The sequence below is a fragment of the Mytilus californianus genome, unplaced genomic scaffold (assembly GCF_021869535.1).
Source record: "Mytilus californianus isolate M0D057914Y unplaced genomic scaffold, xbMytCali1.0.p SCAF_1, whole genome shotgun sequence".
NCBI lineage: Eukaryota > Metazoa > Mollusca > Bivalvia > Mytilida > Mytilidae > Mytilus > Mytilus californianus.
The window spans coordinates 20,152,676-20,173,841 of NW_026262581.1; the positions used below are offsets into that span (position 1 = coordinate 20,152,676).

Below are 21,166 nucleotides of genomic sequence, written 5' to 3' on the forward strand. Positions count from 1 at the left end.
TAATTTCAATTGAAGATTTCTTGTAATTGCGCAATACTGTGCTATTGCGCAATACTGTGCTATTGCGCAATACTGTGCTATTGCGCAATACTGTGCTATTGCGCAATACTGTGCTATTGCGCAATACTGTGCTTTTGCGCAATACAGTGCTGTTGTACAATACTTAGTTAATCTGTTATAAATAATAATTTACACACCCTGTTTGGTGTGTATCTCCTGCCATATCAGTAGTTGTTGCTTTTATATATAAATCAGAAATAATCAATGTAAAAATGGAAAAATTTTGGGAAAAAAAACCCCAAAAATTATGAAAAAAAATCCCCCCAAAAAATGTGTTCCCCCTCAAAAAAATATTTTGAAAAATCTTGAAGAAAATAGTATGAACCCCCAAAAAAAATTGAAAAAAAAATCCCCCCCAAAAAAATTTTTTCAAAATAAATTTCAAAATTTTGAAGAAAAAAATATGAACCCCAAAAAAAATTTGAACCCCCCCCCCCCTCCCCTTCCAAATGTTTTTTGAAATGTTGAAGATTGTTTTCTTTTCAGGAAAAATGTACAATTTCAGAGAGTTCCATAAACTTTAACACAAGTTATTGTCTGGAAACTAGAAAAATGCTTGTTTTTGGCCCCTTTTTTGCCCCTAATTTCTAAACGTTTAGGGCAATTACCCCTAAAACTCAATCCCAGCATTCCCTTTGTGGTATGAAACCTTGTAGTACAATTTCAGAGAGATCCATACACTTAAACACAAGTTATTGTCTGGAAACTAGAAAAATGCTTGTCTTTGGCCCCTTTTTTGCCCCTCATTCCTAAACTGTGGGTACCATAACCCCCAAAATCAATCCCAACTTTTCTTTTGTGGTATTGAACCTTCTGGTAAAATTTCATAGGGATCCCTTCACTTAAACTAAAGTTATTGTCCGGAAACCAAATGTGTCTTCGGACGACGACGACATGATTTTTTGCGGTCGTATAAAAACATGTCAAAATTTGACAAAGGGAATGTGCATAATTTACACAGGGGATACATTGTAACCGATTTTTTTTTGTAGTTTTGAAGATCATTAGTTTGCTAATTTAATCACAAGTTTTTCATGTGTTTGATTGGGTGATTTGGAGGGTTGGTACAAGGTGTAAATTAAGAATATTGAAAATGTATCTTTTGAAAAATTTAAGGAAGAATGGTACTATGACAAAGTTATGTCAAATGATAAAAATAAATAACGTACATATAGACTGTTCAAAAATGTATATTGTATAGAAAATTATCGGATTTTTAATATAACTGGTAGATACAGGAGTGCTTTAGATGGTTGGAATCTCAAAACAATTAAACCCCTTCACGTGTTTATGAGTCTGCAAGAACCTCGTAAGGTGTTCCGTCTCTTGCCATATCTAAGAGTTTTGGGTTTTTTCTTTAGTTTAACTCATTTTTGGGGTTTTTTTTAAATCGCGTGTGTGTGGAGGTGGGGGTCGGTAAGGGGGCATTGGGTAATTAAGTCCGATCATAATTGTCTTTGTTCTATTTATTAACCATTTGTTTTGCCTAGGGACGAGTTAGACCTTTGCTTATTATATTGACAACTGATTGTTGTTGAAGAAAATATTGAACTTTTTTGGTTTCCATGGACATCTGTCTCATTGACGTATCCCAACATCCCAACATCTCACTTTTTTTCTTTAAATATACAAAATCGACGTAAAATTACCGCATTTTGTTTCACCTGTGATGCATAAAAATTCCAAGTTATCGCAAAATTGTTTTATTATGGTCAAGTATCACAAAAAACGAGGAACTGCAGATATAATTGCGATATACCATATACAGTCACTTTATAGCTTATATATATAAGTGCTTTTCGGAATACTTGTATAAATCAATCATATCATATATCATCCCTTTTCAGCGCAAAAGGTCAATTGGTCAAAGTTTCAGAAACTAAACATCTCAATATACTGAAGTTTCAAAAGTTCATATAAAGTCAAAGATCACACTGATCGATATTCTTCACAAGCTTTAGTAAATTGTTTCTTTGGAGTATGCTAGACAAATTAAAAATCACTTCATTTATTTGTGAATATATTGCTTCATGGGTGTTTGTTAAACTATTGCAACATCCATTGGGCTTCTATGATAATCCTTCTACAGGGCAAACTTCTTAACTTATGATTGCTTTAACAGTTCCTTTAATGAAAGCTCTGCAGATCGGACAACGTCTTAGCGCAGGGGCACAGTTTGCACACGCTGCCATGTGCCCACATGGCAAGAAAACGATCGACACTGGTTCATCTAGACATATTTTGCAAGTTTGTTGGTCTTTTAAGTTCCTATTTTCTTCTTCAAGACTTTTTATTGATACTACAAAGAACAAAAAGATACCAAGTTCATTACATAAAGAATACCAATAAAGTAGTGTAATAAATCTCACTTCAGTCTTGATTCTAATTTTAGATTTAAAAAATGGTTGAATAATAGCAAACTATTTTATTGATATATTTAGTATACTAATAAATGTTACATAAGCTTTACACACTGGGAAAAGATGCACCGATATAAACAAGTAAAATATAGATCTATAGGGTTATATATTTGTCTATGCGGCAAAAGGATAGTAGGAGAAAAGACAAAGTTTACAAACTTTTAAATTTAAATTTAGAGGCATGGCCCTAAATAAAACGGGAGAAAACGGAGTGCAACTTTCATGTACTTTGGAAGAAAACATTTCCTGGATATACTTTAACTTTACCAAAAACGATGCTTTTGTATGTTAAACAATGATAGCGTTATATCATTTCTTCCAACCAAATTTTCTATTTTCATGACATTTCTACGAGTAACCTCAAATTGCGCAGATTGGCCTAATAGCAAAGCAATATTTTTTTGGGTTAATTAAGACATGTGTTTTTTTCTCTGATTTTATGTTCATGCACTGCAGGTTGCACTTTGTAAATACAGCTGTTTCACAAACCACGCCTCTTTTGGGGAGATATATAATAGTCATAGATATTTTGTTTTGTTTACATACTGGTTCCCAGATATGATCTCTATGTTTCATCTCGTAGAGACGTAACTTGGAGATGTCACCAGTATAAATACACATGAATAGCGGCCAAATTGAAATCTGTGGAAGACCCAAAGTGAAGGGAGTGAAAAAACAGAATTTTAGTACAAGTTTAAAGTCTTAGAAGTTCGGGGCATATAAATGTTAAAAATATGCCGCACAGCCCTATATTTTGACCTTTGAAAAAATAGTAGTGCATATGAGCTTTCCATTTTAGGATATAAATTTTTACGAAACTTCCTATTAAAGTGGTACAGTTTTAGCCGTAAAAGGAGTTCCTATGCACGGGAAATTGTAATGTCTGTATTTACAGAATTGCAACCTACAGGATATGTATTATTTCGGTCCATGGAAGACAAACTCGAAATTGGTGTGTTATATAGTTTTTCTTCAAGAGTAAAATGAAATACACTTACATTCAATGTTTGGGTCAAAATGTTCCTGTTCTTTTTTACGTGTATTGTGAATGTCATTTTTGACTTTTTGTGCTGATGGAGAGCTACTTTTAACCGGTAGGCTACAAGCCGATTTATTGTGTTCTCTTTCTTCTTTTTGGTCAATTGTTTCAAACAACAAACTAGCTGTTATATCTGAAAGAAACATCATAAAATATTTATATACATATGCATATGGGAAAATAACATTGCAATCTGATATATTTTTGTATATTGCAGTATCACAAGACAAGAACATTACACGACCGCTTGTTAGTTCATTTAAATATGCTACAAAGATACATGTTAGATTTATCTTTTAAATAGATTTTTTACTGCATATTTGAATGTTCTATATGACTCAATCTTCCTCTGAACAATTTATTGTTCCATTCATCTGCATTAAGGGAGCTACCATTTGATTTTTCTCGGGGGTGGGGGGGTGGGGGTAGGATAAAAAAGGCAGGACAGGAGTTTTGAGTAAAAAAAGGCAGGATAAGCAACTTGGCAAAAAAAGAAGGCAGGATGACAAATTATGTAAAAAAAGTCAGGATAAATTAATAAAAAAAAAGGCAGGACGGAACAGAGTGAAAAATAAAAAGGCAAGACAGAGTTTACAACTAAAAAAAATGCAGAACAAAATTTTTCATCCTAGAAACCCCCCCATAAAAATCATATGGTAGCTCCCTAACTTAACATTTCTACTTATATTACCTTGAATTCCAATTGATTGTAAGCTCGTATAAGCTGATTTGACTACATTTGGTTCATATCCAAATTGTAGAATTGTTTGCACTGCTGGGTTATTGGTGAAACCAATTAAACCTTTTGACTCCATCTTCTGTTCCTCATGTGTGCTCTGTAATATCAAATATAATTCAAAATTTAAATTTTCGAGCAATATTATTTATTGGATTTCTTGGATGTTAAGTCTACACTAGTCCATCATTCACGAAGTTCAAAAGTCAGGCAATTTAATTCCATCATAAATGGGGAATGTGTCCCATCAGATGATGTCCCCGCTTATATATACAGTTATAAAGGGACATAACTCAAGAAGGTAAAAGTGACGCTACCTAAATTTGTACTTGATCTGAGTTTTGTGGTAATAAACATTGTGTATAACTTTCATAACATTTGGTTGAGGCAAACTTAAGTTAGAGAACGGAAACAAATATTTCAGCAATTTTTCCATTTGAAAAGGGCATAACTCTAGAACACGAAAAGTGACGCCACCAAAATTCAATTTGATCTGTGTTTTGTGGTAATAAACATTGTGTATAAGATTCATAACATTTGGTTGAGGCAAACTTAAGTTAGAGAACGGAAATGAAAAATTCAGCAATTTTTCCATTTGTAAAGGGCACAACCTTAGAAATGTGAAAGTGACGCCACCCAAATTCACACTTGATCTGTGTTTTGTGGTAGTAAGCATTGTGTATAAGGTTCATAACACTTGGTTAAGGCAAATTGAACTTAGAGTACGGAAACGAAAAATTCAGCAATGTTTCCATTTGTAAAGGAGCATAACTCTAGAACAGTAAAAGTTCCGACACCAAAATTCAAACTTGAACTGTGTTTTAAATATTAAGCATTGTGTATAAGTTTCATAACATTTTTTGAGAACGGAAGCCAATTTCGGGACGTACGGACGGACGTACAGACGGACACGGGTTAAACTTAAAGCCCCCTCCGCAACGGCGGGGGGCATAAAAATGTGATCAATATCAATATTTGTTTTGATAGACAATTTAGCATAACAGTACTTAGTCTTACATTTGGAATATTTTCAGGATCCTTTCCTTGTTGTACATCTTCTATAAACTTTTCCCCCATGCACTGTATGACGAATGAGCATTTTGGATACCAACGCGCATGCTCTGTCCATGGCAAATCCCCAACTTCCCATCTACGAAGACCACCTCCACAAAAGAAACATCTACAGTGATCTTCTATACCTAGTAATAGAAATTGTGCAATTAGAAAATAATTTAATATAACATACATCTGCTAATTATCAATGTCATCCATGACAATTTTTAACGAATGACATACGATTTTATTATTTCTATGTCCCGATCTCTTATAAGATATCAAGTAGACTGACCTCTTTCATATAAAACATATGAACTGTAATGATCGGTCGCTTGCACAAAATCTCCCTCATTGCAATTATTTACGACAAAATGTATGTACCGCTATAGATCTCTATAGAAGCGGTGTTAAACATAGAACACTGGACACTTTTAATTTGCAAAACACTCATTTGCAAATCCGCCGCCGCCTCTCCTTAGAGCTACAGTGTCGTGTATATAACCAAAATGTGCGGAATTACATGGGATTCAATAAATTCATTGCTTTTCTGCTGTTATTATTATATCTATTTTGTAATTTGATTTAGAAAAACATGGGATTTTCAATATCCCATGGGATAGGGCAAATCCCATGGGATTGACCATTATCCCATGGGATTTTGGTTAAATCCCATAGGATTTTTTGGGGTCCCATGGGATAATTGTAGTCCCATGGGATATTTGTTGTCCCATGGGACTATAATTATCCCATGGGACTATAATTATCCCATGGGATTTTTAATATCCCATGGGACAAAATAAAATCCTATGATTCAAATTATAAATATACAGTAAATAAATGTGTATGTTACAATGAATTATGTTTGGTAGTAAATTGTTTTAAGATGAATCTTTTTAGTTGAATATCTTTTTTTTCCTTGGTAATGTTAATGCAATTATATTGTTCTATAACTGTTCAAAACTAAACTTTTAAACAACAAAGCAGATAATGTAAGTATCAATATATGTTTATTTATGAATTCTAGAATACTTTTTTGAAACACAATTTTTTCCCATTTGAAATCAATGAAAACTCTATTAATAGGCTTAACATACTAGTAGCTTTTTACATAAATCTATTTTTTTTCAGGATATCCCTCCACCCAAAAAATTAATAGTTTCTTATCATCCAGCATTGTGTGATCGTAATGTATAGTCCACTTTTTTGCCATTCAGCACAGAACATTGTCATTATTGTGGTTTTAATATCTTTAAATATTTCATAGAACTTCCAATTCATTGGCTGAGTGATGAAAATAATAACTGATCTGACTTTTGTCTTTGAATTTATTTTGGTCTTGTTTCTGTGTTTTCTCCTTTTATTCTCAGTGATGAATTTCAATCCTTCTGAAAAAGAACCAATAAAATCCGAAGTTATGGATAATAAAAAATTGTTTGCATACATGTAGCAAGAACATATGATTTTCAATAAAAATAACTATGCGGTATGGATTTTACTGATTGTTGAAGGTTGTCCAGTGTCATCAGTTGCTAACCTCCTACATCCTTTGGTCTCTGATGGAGAGTTGTCAAATTAGCAATATACCACATCTTCCTATTTTAATATTATATAACAATCAATTTATGTATTCTTCTTTATAACATTTGGGTATTTTCCCCAGTTATATATATATAGATCAATGTTAAAACTTTAGGCAATTACAATAAAATTCCATTTTTCACAAGAATTTGCAATATATTATACAGAAAGCCAACAATAGAAACAGCACTTCTTTAAGCTTCTGAAGTTCTGAAAGAGTTCCACTTGTGTTTTATTTCAATTAGAAAATACATTGAACTCTTTGGACATGTTGGAAATTATAACATTGATACAAAAAATTATATTATTTTTTTTTTCTTATTTTTGTGTTGTTCGGTTGCTGTCTCATTTTTATATATGGTTATACATATATCCTAAATCTTCTTTTTTATATACCTAATCATTAATACACAATGTACATGATGTAGTAAAAATGGGATATTTTTTATTTTGATAATCTCAAAACATTATTATTCTATCAAATAACTTATTTCCAAGTTCACAAAACACCAATGTGTCAGATATTAATGTTAAGACATGTATAAACATGATCAACAAGCAGTTGAAACAAGGAATTATTTGGATCTGGAATAATTTTGAATTCTGGAAAATTGATGAGTAATTTATGATGAAAACTAACCCAACTAAATAGGGTTAGCCATGCACGCATGGCTAAGGGGGGTTAGTTAGTTCATACTGAAATGATAGTGAAATTAAAATTAACCTTAGCCATGGCTAACCCTATTTAGTTGGGTTAGTTTTCATCATACATTTCTAATCAATTTTCCAGAAGTCATAATTATTCCAGATTTAAATAATTCCTTGTTTTGACAGGATGTCATGCAAAAATCTCACTTATATTAAACTTTCACAAAAACTCCATACTCAGCAAGTACTATTAAAGTTCTTAGTACAGGAAAAATTCCTAGTACAGGAGACAATGCCTGGCAAACACTAGCATGTGTCAATGTCTAGTCAATCATGTAATCAGGCTCAAAATCTAAGTTTGGCACTGAATTTAAAAGTTCACCACATAATGAACATGTGTATGAAATTCAACTTCATGGTAAGCTATGTACCTTAACCTAAAACTTTAACCTAAGAATGTACTATAATTTCACCTTGACATTTCTATGTTCAGTGATCCATAAAATCAGGGTAAAAACAGTAAATGTGGTGTTTAATGTATACACAAGAGTGCACACGCTGAAATGTTGCGCCTTCTTTACTAATCATTGATATCATGTTGATAGTCCTAACTATAAAGCTTTACTACAACTATCACATAAACTCAACATGATCCAAGAAAATGAATTCAAGGTCATATAAACCTGACAAGAAATATATGTACACCTTACAATCATTCAAATTACTAAATACAGTTGACCTACCGGTATTGCTTATAGTTTCTAAGAAGCAGACTTTATTAAGAAAACTAAACATTGACAAATGAACCATGGAAATGAGGTGAAGATCAGATGAACCATGCCAGGCAGACATGTACAGCTTACAATCCTTCTATACAACACATATAGTTGACCTATTGCTTATAGATTAAGAAAAACAGACCAAAACACAAAAACTTAACACTGAGCAATGAACCGTGAAAATAAGGTCAAGGTCAAATTAAACCTGCGGGACTGACATGTACATCATAAAATGTTTCCATACACCAAATATAGTTGACCTATTGCATTTAGTATTAGAAAAAAAGACCAAAACTCAAAAATTTAACTTTGACTACTGAACCATAAAAATGAAGTCATGGTCAGATGATACCTACCAGCTAGACAAGTACACCTTACAATCATTCCATACACCAAATATAGTAGACCTATTGCATACAGTATAAGAAAAACAGACCAAAACACAAAAACTTAACTATAACCATTGAACCATGAAAATGAGGTCAACGTCAGATGACACCTGCCAGTTGGTCATGTACACCTTACAGTCCTTCCATACATCGAATATACTAGACCTATTGCTTATAGTATCTGAGATATGGACTTGACCACCAAAACTTAACCTTAAATATAAAAAAGAAGATGTGGTATGATTGCCAATGAGACAACAACTCTCCACAAGAGACCAAATGACACAGAAATTAACAACTATAGGTCACCGTACGGCCTTCAACAATGAGCAAAGCCCATACCGCACAGTCAGCTATAAAAGGCCCCGAAATGAAATGTAAAACAATTCAAACGAAAAACTAACGGCCTAATCTATGTACAAAAAATGAACGAAAAACAAATATGTAACACATAAACAAACGACAACCACTGAAGAACTTAAAAAATTTTAATTTACCTATTCAAACCATATCATTATTATTTGCTTTTATATATAAATCAGAAATAACCAATTTAAAATGGAAAATTTTAAAGAAAAAAAATGGAAAAAAAATCCCCCCCCCCCCAAATTTTTTGAACCCCTTATGATTCATCACCCCAAAACTTAATAACAGCTTTCCCTTTGTGGTATGGTACCTTGCAGTACAATTTCAGAAAAATGCTTGTTTTTTTATCCCTTTTTGGCCCCAAATTCCTAAACATTTACGGCAATTACCCCCAAACTCAAACCCAGCTTTCCCTTTGTGATATGGAACCTTGTAGTACAATTTCATAAAAATCCATACACTTACACACAAGTTATTGTCCTGAAACTAGAAAATGCTTGTTTTTTGCCCCTTTTTGGCCCCTAATTCCTAAAATTTTGAGGCAATTACCCCCAAAATCAATCCCAGCCTTCCCTTAGTGGTATGGTACCTTGCAGTACAATTTCAGAGAGATCCATACACTTGAACACAAGTTATTGTCTGGAAACTAGAAAAATGCTTATTTTTGGCCCCTTTTTCCTAAACGTTTTGGGCAATTACCCCCAAACTCAATTCCAGCTTTCTCTTTGTGATATGGAACCTTGTAGTACAATTTCAGAAACATCCATACACTTACACAAGTTATTGTCATGAAACTAGAAAAATGCTTGTTTTTTGCCCCTTTTTTGGCCCCTAATTCCTAAAATTTTGAGGCAATTACCCCCCCAAAATCAATCCCAGCATTCCCTTTGTGATATGGAACCTTGTGGTACAATGTCAGAGAGATCCATACACTAACACACAAGTTATGTCTGGAAGTTACAAAAATGCTTATTTTTGGCCCCTAATTCCTTAACTGTTGGTACCATAACCCCCAAAATCAATCCCAACCTTTCTTTTGTGGTATTGAACCTTATGGTAAAATTTCATAGAGATCCATTCACTTAAACTAAAGTTAGAGTGCAAAAACCAATGTGTTTTCGGACGACGACGACGACGCCGACGTCATACCAATATACGACCGCAAAAATTTGCGGTTGTATAAAAATCAGTTGAAAGAGGCTTAACTCATCAGATGGATAAAAATACAAATACTACAAATACAAGTGGACGTGGCCGGGGAATTATACATCCAAACAACAAAAAGACACTAAGTACAGATCTGAGAGTACTCACAGTTACTGATAGCTAGTACAAAGCCACTAACAACTAATAAAAAAAATCATGCATCTAAGACTAAGTTCTTGTTCACTGATCTATGAAATGAGGTCTAGGTCAAGTGAAAACTCTCTGACGAGCATGAGGACCTTGCAAGGTACGCACATACCAAATATAGTTATCCTATTACTCATAATATGAGAGAAATTAACATTACAAAAAATCTGAACTTTTTTTTCAAGTAGTCACTGAACCATGAAAATGAGGTCAAGGACAATGGACATGTTTCAGACAGAATTCGTATCATGAGGCATCTATATACAAAGTATGAAGCATCCAGGTCTTCCACCTTCTAAAATATTAAGCTTTTAGGAAGTTAGCTAAAGCCCACGGGGGGGTCTCAACATGGGATTTTGGGTACAGTTGTGCAGCTGGAATTTAAAAAACTCCCCCCATTCATATATTGAATAATTGTGAAATCCCTACCTATACATATATTTCACAGCGAAATAATATCCCATTAAGTGAAGATCGTTGCACAACAAACTGAAAAATTATGACCCATTGATATATTTCCTCGGTAAAATTGCACCCCATTGATATATTTGATGCATCAAAAAAGGGACCCATTCCAGCGGCACATATGTATATACCTTAATATAGGAAGAGACTCCCCCGTGCTAACGCCACCACCGTAGCCGCCACCGGATCACTATTCCTATGTCGAGCTTTCTGCGACAAAAGTTGCAGGCTCGACAAAAATACATGAACATTTTAAAGTACTAAATTTTGAGTATATACATGTAAAACCACAAGTTACTAACTGAAGTTCATGGTGAACTGTAACCATAAACTTTAAGTGAATACAATTTAGAGAAAGACAGATGGATGCACAAACACTATCATAACAGAGCATAAAACTTACCAAACAAGATGTTTTACATTTATCCTTCAGAAGCAGGAAAACTGAAGTGTTTCTTTTCTTTCTCTGCCCTCCATGATATAAACTTCAAATTCATTCATGCAAAATATGAAAATCTGCAAAAGTAGGACCTTGTACCGCAGCTTATCCACATTTTGACTTTTGAACTGCATTGTTCTTTTCATCTTGCTGGCAACCTAAACATAAAAAAAAATGATAAACACATAATTCTGGATTAACTTTGTGTATTTATTTTTGTTGGTACAAACAATTTTTTCCAACTTTAAACTAAATCTGCCTCTGCTTTAAAAAACAACTGAAAACCATGTATTTATCTTAATTGAAAACAATTTCTTGAGTTTTTCTCATTTGTATCACCCTGTTATTATATATAAATTTTATTTTTGTCCCTTTTTAAAAATAGGAATGGTTTAAATTCCTCAATAATCATGATAATTCTAGTCAGTCAATTAAAAATGTATGAATAAATTATTTAACCTGTATACTATTAATATCAATATATTTCATTTTTGATAAAAACTAGGCTCTGTGTTGAAGACCATACCTTGACCTATAATGGTTTACTTTTATAAATTGTGTGACTTGGATGGAGAGTTGTCTCATTGGCACTCATACCACATCTCCCTATATCTACAAACAGATTCTATGGGCGAGCAGACATTATACCCTGGAGGTGGTTTTAAAAAAAAGCATACGACTTAGATGTACCATAAGCATGGAAAAACAATTCAGCAGTCAGTTTCACAAAAAAACTTACAAATAATATTGATAGTAATTAAGTCATTTACAATACAGTATACTTACGATAAATTGTAAGTTTTTGTTTTTGTAAAACCGACTCAAGTATACTTATAATCAATCTTAGTCGTAAGTATTAAGTATTATTCATCTTTTGGATAATTTGTTGGGTTTATTTTATGAATATACAGTGGCAGATCCAGAACTTTTCATAAGGGAGGGCCGGCTCCAGTCATGCTTCAGTGATCCCTATATAATCAACCAAATTTTTCCCAAGAAAACCTGATAAATTTTTAGATGTTTTGTAAAATATTTTTATTTTCATAAATAAAAAAACCTGATAAATTTTTAGATGTTTTGTAAAATATTTTTATTTTCATAAATAAAAATTCGGGAATTTTTAAATGAAATATTGTTTTAAATTGATTTGATGATTAATTATTAAATGTTAATTATGTATGATTACTGTTAATTGGTATTTATACACAGCCTAATATGATGTTATTGTTGGGTGTTTAAAAATCATGATTATATATATATATATATCTTTCTTTATTCTCATCACCAAATACATAGGTACAGAGAAGACATGCATGTAATACAATACATTAGATACATAAACATAAATATACAATATATACAACAACAACAAAGACAAAAAGAAATTATTCAGGAGGACACACTCGCTTGTTTAAAATTCGTATAAACTTACATAAATTTATGAGATCTGTCCTATTTGTAGACGACATAATTTCAGTAAATAATATAATATTTGGCCTTATACTAAAATTTCGATTTATAAATTTATTTCTCTCTTCTCTAAAATGTGAGCAATTAATAATGTAATGGAATTCATCTCCAATATCTAGCTTACATAAATTACACTTTCTTTTTTCCCTTTCTATATTGTACCATCTTCCAAGTTCGACTGGAAGTTTATGGTTACATATTCTAAATTTACATAATGTTAAAAAATCTTTTTCGTCTAAAATATTAAAATATTCTTCAAAACACAATAAATTTTTAAAAATACGATAATTCAAGGCTTTGGAACAGTTTTGAATAGTCTCGTTCCATGTTTGTTTGAATTGATCACACAATCTTACTTTGATATTATATTTCAACCATACATCATTTAAAAAGAGCTGTGTGTTCCAGATATAAGAAAATCCACATTCATCAAATATATTTTTAACACATATTAACCATCTAAAATCTATGTTTTTAGTACAATACAAGTGGTACAGTAGCTTATAAATAATACAAGAATACTTTGACTGCTTTCCCATAATTAATTTAGACCAGTAGGATATCATCCTTAATTTTACATCAATAGCAAGTGGAAAACGTCCTAGCTCACCGTATATCATACAGTTGGGAGTGGAAGATTTCAGATTTAGGAGCAACTTACAAAATTTTAGATGAACCTTTTCGATAATATCACAGTTACTGAATCCCCATATTTCTGATCCATATAACAGAATAGGTTTGACTACTCTATCAAAAAGATCTAACTGACAAGAAACTGATAGGCTATGAAATTTCCCCCTTTTTAGTATCTCATACATCGCTTTTGTCCCTTTTTCAACTTGTGATTTAATTGCCTTTTTATGATTTCCCGATTGTTGTCATGGTTGTTTTAACTTGCTTTAAATGTAAATACTGCATGTATTTAGCTTGGTATGAGTAAAACTTTGAAGATTTTAAATAAAAAACATGAAAGATAATTGTTTTTAACAGCTTGGCTCCTTTGATCTCATGTGTGTCAGAATCTCACTTTATTCATAAACAATGAAAAAAAATATTTATAGCAATACACTATCCAAAACATGCTTACGAATTATTCAACATATAAAAAAAAAACGTTGTCAGAATCCCATTTCCTTTTGAAACAATTAAAAAGAAATATTTATAGCAATACACTAACCAAAACATGATTAAGATTTTATAAACACCTAAAAAAACGTTGTCAGAATCTCACAGAAAGTGGTGGGTTTTCACCCTCGTTGTATTGCGGAATAACGATTTAGACAAATTGAGAAAAACATCATGTCTGTGGTTGATAATAGTGTGTGTGCATTAATTTAATTTTCTATACCTTCTTATTTAATATTTTTCCAATTTTGAGTACTGACGGCAAGTGTTGTAACCAATGTCTTGAGACCAATGTGCTATTTACAAGTGCGATCGAGAAATGCAGGGGAAAGAAACTTATCAATTATGTTTATTCTTAAGACAAAACTGAGCCGCCGTAAAAATGAACCGTGTCGAGGAGGTTACTGACACGTAATAGGGCAGAGACATATTTACACATATGTGTATATATGTCTCTGTAATAGGGTCATCCCTCGAGAACATTAACTAGTACATTGATAGTTTACTATGCAGTCAGTATCCCGAAAAAAAAACGTATGGATGCAAAACGCTTAAAAAGTGGTTTCGGCTGACTACTTATACGTGCACTTTGTCTAAAAAATATCCCGGCAGCGTTAAAGTTGAAGTCAGGATCTTGGTGGGGGTGGGTCTTCTTTTTCTGTGTTCTTTCTTTTTTTTTGTTGCTATATTTCTACAAACTTACACTTTTTGCTCATTACTCTCTTTCCTCATATTTTAGCATTTCATTATTCTTTCATCTTTATTGTTTGCCCGTTATTCTCTTTCTGTTAACCCCCATCCATACCCTGTTATGTGGACTTACGCTTTCTGTAGTTTATTTTATCCTATTTCTGTCTAAATACATTATTTATCACAAAACAAAAACTTACTCAATATTTTTTTATGAAGTCCTCACCAGTTGCGGATCCAAAAAATGTCATTAGGAGGCACTAACTGTCATGTATAAAGAGGGGGCCCGCTTCGGTGATTCTCTAAATAATCAACCAATTTTTTTTCCAAAAAAGGGGCGGGCCCCCATGCCCTCACCTTAATCCACCTCTAAACCATTCCCACTTCGTATCCTTGAATTCAGATTCAAGATCTCTCTGACTAAAGTAAGTAAGTAAGTCACATTTGCTTATATCAGGTTTTTGAATTGAACTGGCGGATAGTTGTTTCATTACCAATCGTACCACATCTCCTTATTTATATATATACGAAAGCTTTATTCATATTTTTTGGTGTATTGATGAATGTGTAAAGATGCAGCAATTGTAATATACATTTTAGAGTACAGCACAAGAGATGCAGATTATATAAAACCAATCTCACTATACAAATCCTTGATACAACTTATAAGTCGAAGAAATACTGACAAACGCCATGGCAAAAACTTAAAAACGACCTAATGATGTACAACAGTCTATAAAACTTGACTATAGCATTTAAAACACATAAGAAGCACCCAGACAGTCAAACAGAAATTAAAAGAATAAATAATTTGTAAAGATTTTCAACTAGGCCTACAGCTATATTTTCTTATCGTGTAACAGTAGGCTAAACATAGGTTCTGGTATTATGTGATAAGTCATTTTTTCATGCAGACCCAGTTTTATTGATACCTTGAACTTAAAGTGGTTTTATGCATATCAGCCCAGATTATGTGTGTAATTTTATTGAACAATTCAACAATACACGTTCTAAAAAGGTTAAATTCAATTTAAAAATTTACAAATTCAGATCTACTGGCATTCAACACCCAATTACTTACTTGCTGTATATTGCTAACTTTGATTGTATATTGTCAATCCCTCCACATCGTGAATACGCCATGCGAGGTGTTGGATAACTTTGATACAGGGTGGCGGCTTCGAAGCGTAGAAAAAAATCCAGGTAAATGAAAGTGTAAAATTTTGTTGTTGAAAATTTTAAGTACTAAATTCCTAAATTTGTACTTCACTCCGTTCTACGGGTAACATGGTTGTTTGATATGAAAATAGGATAAAAAGCATCCGGAAAAAATTAATTATCACGTTATAAGTATTTGTAAATGGATATGAAAAAACTTAACAAGGAATAAGTATTGGTAAACGGACAGAAAGTCGCAGGACAAAGGTTTAAATTAATTATTTTACAATTGTTTAAATATTTGAGAGAAAGTTCTTGACGAATTGACTTTATTTATAGATAAATGTATTTAGTTGAGGAAATGATTAATTCGCCTTCAAATAGTTTTTTTTTTATCAATAACTTATAAAAAGGAGACATTTTTGACAGCATGACTTCAGTTAATTACCAAACCACTTTGGCAGATTGTTTTCTTAACAATCATTGTTCATATTAATATTCAAAAATAAATTTTGTTTACAAGTCCGTTTACTTTTAAAAATGTTTCAGAAAAATACTGAAACGTTTTTAAAATTAAGTTTATTCAAAAAAAAATATATCCCAAAACTGAATCGTGACTTTTTACTTGTTACTTTTTGTTGTACGTTCTAAGTGTCAATCCTAGCAAACACAAATTTGGAAATAAAATCGATTACAATGTAATTTTATAGAAGGAAAAAGGGGGGTTAATGAACAAATTATTACTATACACTCACATACTTCTAAAAAGATTTGCATATGTAAGCTGTCTATAGATAATGTTAAATTATTTCAGGAGTTTCAATTAATTAAGGAGAAAAAAAATTATAAACAGTTTAGTTTTCAACGCCTACTACTACAAAAAATAGTGATTCTTTTTGTAGATTGGGTACTTCAGTTTCGACTCAAAATTTCCTATTGTAATTGTTAGATGGCATGCCAAATATTTAGAAGATTGTATTTGTACTTTATGTAATTGTGGTGATATTGGCGACGCGATTCATTATATTATAGCAAGGATTTGTAAAAATCCTTGATTATAGAATGTTCGGCAATAGACGAAAGTAGACAAACCCTATTTAAACGGGGTTTTGATCTCCAAGGACGCCACATTTTACATCGAATAAGATCTGTATTTGTTAACGTTTTCAAATGAAATAACTTGAATTAAAAATTTCCCGACTATGTGAAGATTTCTTATATTTCTAAATGGCTTCAATTATTACATGCAAAACGAAAAATTTATTTAACTTTTTTTGTAAAAACAATATTCATATATTTTTATAATTTTTCCAAGGAAACGTTTTTTTTTTTGTTTTTTTTTGCAAAGTTTACTTGTATGTGTTTATAACCATCACCAATCAGTCCTAATTATTAAAGATCAAACGTCGTAATCAAAATGATGATTGGTATTGAATATGATCATCGGTCAAGCATGACGTATCCCAAATAACTTCTTTAATGTTGGTTTGATTTTATCAAAACCAAAATTATAAGATCAAATATTAAATTATCTATCGAATGTTTACCCTCAACGCTCACTAAAACATATATACATGTCCTGAGTGACTTTTTATGTCCTGTCTGCACTCAGGAGGTCCTGAGCGGTTTTTAGACGTACCGTTAATTTATAGGCATATATTTGAAGCTGTTCTTAATTATGTACATTATCTATAGGTATACATGTATCAGACAAAAAGCCTTTCCAATGAACTTAGTTCTAGTTACCTTAGTTCCTAGTCACAGGCACTTGTCTCAGAAAAAAAATTTCCTATATACTTTTAATGTTATATTAAGCAGGGACTTTCTATACTAAGTTAGTACAGAAAGTCCCTGTATTAAGGTATATAGGAAACAAAATTCTGAGACAAGTGCCTGTGGTCCTAGTGTGAAATAAATCCACTGGGAATTGGCCTTTTTAAACACATCTATATATACGTTTTCTCAAGGGTTTGTACATGTAAAGTGAAATTATGTTTACTCAATGCGTAGTTACATAAGTTTATTTGCTACTTTTTTCTTCTTTATTTTATATAAATGATTTTTTTTTTTAATTTTAACATTTTTTTCTTCGAAAGAATTGTAGTGTTGCAATAGGGAATGGACACAGATACTTAACTACATTTAACGAAAAAAAAATTGTGTAATGTCATCAATCTGTAATACACATAGACAGGATGTTCTCTAGAAAACTATGATATTTCAAATACGTTATACACACCCCAGGGTACACGCACTGTCGTAATGGAAAATTACTGCATGCTTTAATTACCTGTAATCAGCCATGCAACAAATCAGTTGACTGACCATGTCATTACAGTTTTAAAAGTTTTTCCTCAGATCAAAACGGAATATTCATTTTAACTTTAAAATTTAAAACTTTAAAAAGTATACATTGATATAATTATAACGTAAAAGAATTTAACAATTTAATAATCGTATTTTTCCAAAGATTAAGATACAATTATATTTATTATTCTGGGACTGACATATATATCACAGGCATTTGTCTCAGAATTTTTTTCCTATATACTTTTATTAAAGTATATAGGATTTTGTTTCCTGAGACAAGTGCCTGTGAGATATATACATGCATAAGTCCCAGAGGCTTATTCTCATTTCGCCTTAGCTGTCAAAATCTTTATATAAAATTAATCCCATTTTGCCTTAGTACAAATTTTCAGGTAAAAAAGAATTAACTAAGGCGAAATGGGAACATGTGTAAACAATGTAAATAAGTTATTTTTTGTTTGTATTGCAATAAGTGGATATTTGTTATTTTATTGTCAAAATCTGCCATGAAATACTTTTTAAAAGAAGATGTTTTTTTTGGTGTCTTTCCGATTGCTTTTAATTCTTTTTATAGTAGCTCATCTTTTTATGAAATGTCATTTTTTTGTACTAGCTGCATAAAGAGATCATGGTTCGTCCGGCTTTCTCCTAAAGTTACATCATCATAACAAGGACAGTCTATACTAACTATATAATATAGAAAGTCTCTGATCATACAATACATACTTTTAAATTTATAATTTCCTATGGTCAGGCGGGGGCATCATTTGTGTCTTACAGACAGCGAAACAATTCCAAGTTATATGCCAACATCACTGTTTGTCAAATCTAAAATATGTGGAACTATACTCATGCATATATGGAAGAGCAGAAAGGGGGGGGGGGGGGCATTGTCCATATCTAGTTTTTACTTATGTGATATATTTTGTGAATAAAGTCTTTGTTCTTGTTTCTTATTAGAGATGACCAATAGGTTACAGAATATTTCATATTTTACTGAATAAAATAAAGAAAAATATCATACAATCATAACAAATATTTAATTTCTGATTCAGCACTGAATTACAAGCACAATTTTAAATTAGCATACTAATCAGAGCTATACATACTAATATTATCATATATAATTAGCACAATTTTAAAGATTTTTGTTTTTGATTTTTTTTATTAAAGTTTCTGTTATATATGTAAACAAGTCTGTGGGGAAACTTGTCTTTTTTTTTTGTTCTATTAAACTTTTTGTGTTGCATAATCTAAAGGATAATTGAATTATTTAGATTTTTCTAATTGCATAAAATTCATAAAATTGCAACTTTTATCAAATGAAACAAAAACTATTTCAAGAGAAGCAACATTCCTACTGACAAATCTTTTTATTGCAGATTTTTTTCTGATTTCACAACTTTTGAAATCATAGAAATATTCAATTTTATTAATTGAATATAAAAATAACAACTCAAGAGAAACAATTCAACCATTACATGTTGTTTAAATTGTTATAAAAACACAAAGGTTTAATTTGTTTATTTAAATTTTTTAACTAAATTCACATTTTGCCTTAGTTCAATTCCCATCTCGCCTTAGTATTTTTTTTACCTTTTTTACCTGGAATTCACAGCTAAGGCTAAATGGGAACACACCGTCCCAGACATATATAATTGTAAATCAAAATGATTTACATAATTACTGGGAAATAATATAATGTTTCAATGTTGATGTCACAAATACACATGAATTATTTGATGATGCATGCTGGAATTTCTTATCTAACTGCATGACGGTGACCACAGACATATATATATATCCATTTACTGATTCCAGAGACATATATATGTCTCTGCTGATTCTATAATTTCTTGAGAAAAAAAATCAGGAGGGAAGTCATTGGGAAGTGAAACAAACATTTTAAGCTTTTATTCAAAATTGTTGGGAAAACAATAAAATACGACACTGAGTTTTGAAAAAAAAAGTTTATGATTGGTCTTAATTTTTTTTTTTAATAAAGATAGAAACAATTTTTGGTCCCAAGAAAAAAAAACAATGCCCCCTTTTTAGCCAAACCGACACACGCCGATGAATGAAGAATTCCAAGTAGGGTCACAAGGTCACATTTTAAAACTTTTTCAGTCGCCCATTCTCAAAAAGCAATTTTGACTGACATTGTTTTTAGTCGAATTATGTTTTTTCAGGTCAGGTTGCAAAGTGGCAGGTCGGATTTGACAATGTCAAGTTGACAACGGTCCTAAAAAATATCTGAAAAAACGTTGAATCAAACGATATGAACCTACGCAGTTTTATATTATAAGACTGACACACACCAGTGTGCTAACTGTGCTGGGTGAGGTGCTGTAACTTGATATACATGTATCATTAAGTTACAATACTGTTAGGATTTGCCTGCCTTTTTACAGGGACTTTCTATACTAACTGTTAGTATAGACTGCCCCTGGCTTGAAAGTATGGTTCTCTGCTCATCAACGGGTGCGTGATTAGCAAATCAAATATCTTGTAGCAGTAAAATACCTCCGGGGGTGGGGGGCACTTCAATACTTAATTGATAGGGGTGTCGCTGGGGTTCTGTTACCCCACCCTATTCATATAATTTAGATCTTAAAAATGTATACCTTTTCATATATTGCGTGGGTAAAATTGTAACCTTTTCCCGTATTGGTTGGTTTTCGTGGGGTGTGTTGGAAAAGTGGAATATTTAAGGCTAAGATTCTGTATGTAATGTTTACTTACGGCGAGACTTTCGGCTGTGAAAAAATGACAGGGCTTTTCATATACAAGTAATTGGAACTTTATCGACCTTATCATATATTTCTGATAGTTTTCCCCACCTATTCCCATATTTTCAAGATGGAAAAAGTGACCTATTCCAGCGGCACTTCCTATATACAAGCCCCCCCCCCCCGAGTAAAATACACAAATGTATGTCATGTATAATACCTTAATTCAGGAGCACAGTCTGTCTTTACCGTAAATAACTTCGAGATTAATATGTAAGTTTACTTTGCTAATCGATGTTCCTGTAATTCATATTTAAATTTATTTGTGAGACCCCCGTCACTATTTATATTCACTC

The 21,166-nt window shown here is 32.0% G+C and overlaps 1 protein-coding gene and 1 long non-coding RNA gene across 5 annotated transcripts in view; both read right to left on the reverse strand.

Annotated features, from left to right (window-relative positions):
• Positions 1-1,747: 1,747 nt before the first annotated feature.
• The window catches only part of LOC127713497 (baculoviral IAP repeat-containing protein 2-like), a 28,861-nt gene continuing 9,442 nt past the window's right edge, over positions 1,748-21,166 (reverse strand). Inside the window, exons 2-5 of one of the 2 annotated variants that reach the window (XM_052219793.1) lie at positions 5,273-5,454; positions 4,211-4,355; positions 3,479-3,652; positions 1,748-2,359 (exon numbers count right to left, since the gene is read on the reverse strand). In XM_052219793.1, the coding sequence (XP_052075753.1) occupies positions 2,160-2,359; positions 3,479-3,652; positions 4,211-4,355; positions 5,273-5,454 (701 nt within the window). In that variant the 3' untranslated portion in view covers positions 1,748-2,159. The remainder of the gene's footprint in view (positions 2,360-3,478; positions 3,653-4,210; positions 4,356-5,272; positions 5,455-21,166) is intronic. The other variant, XM_052219802.1, reaches the window with a different exon arrangement.
• LOC127715127 (uncharacterized) lies at positions 6,300-15,785 on the reverse strand. Of its 3 annotated transcripts, none has more exons than XR_007988238.1 (3): positions 15,695-15,785; positions 11,293-11,486; positions 6,300-6,696 (listed from the first exon to the last, which is right to left on the reverse strand). It is a non-coding gene; the product is annotated as an uncharacterized LOC127715127 (long non-coding RNA). The 3 variants fall into 3 exon arrangements; XR_007988208.1 differs by lacking the exon at positions 15,695-15,785 and adding an exon at positions 14,147-14,697; XR_007988201.1 differs by lacking the exon at positions 15,695-15,785 and having other exon boundaries at positions 11,293-12,084.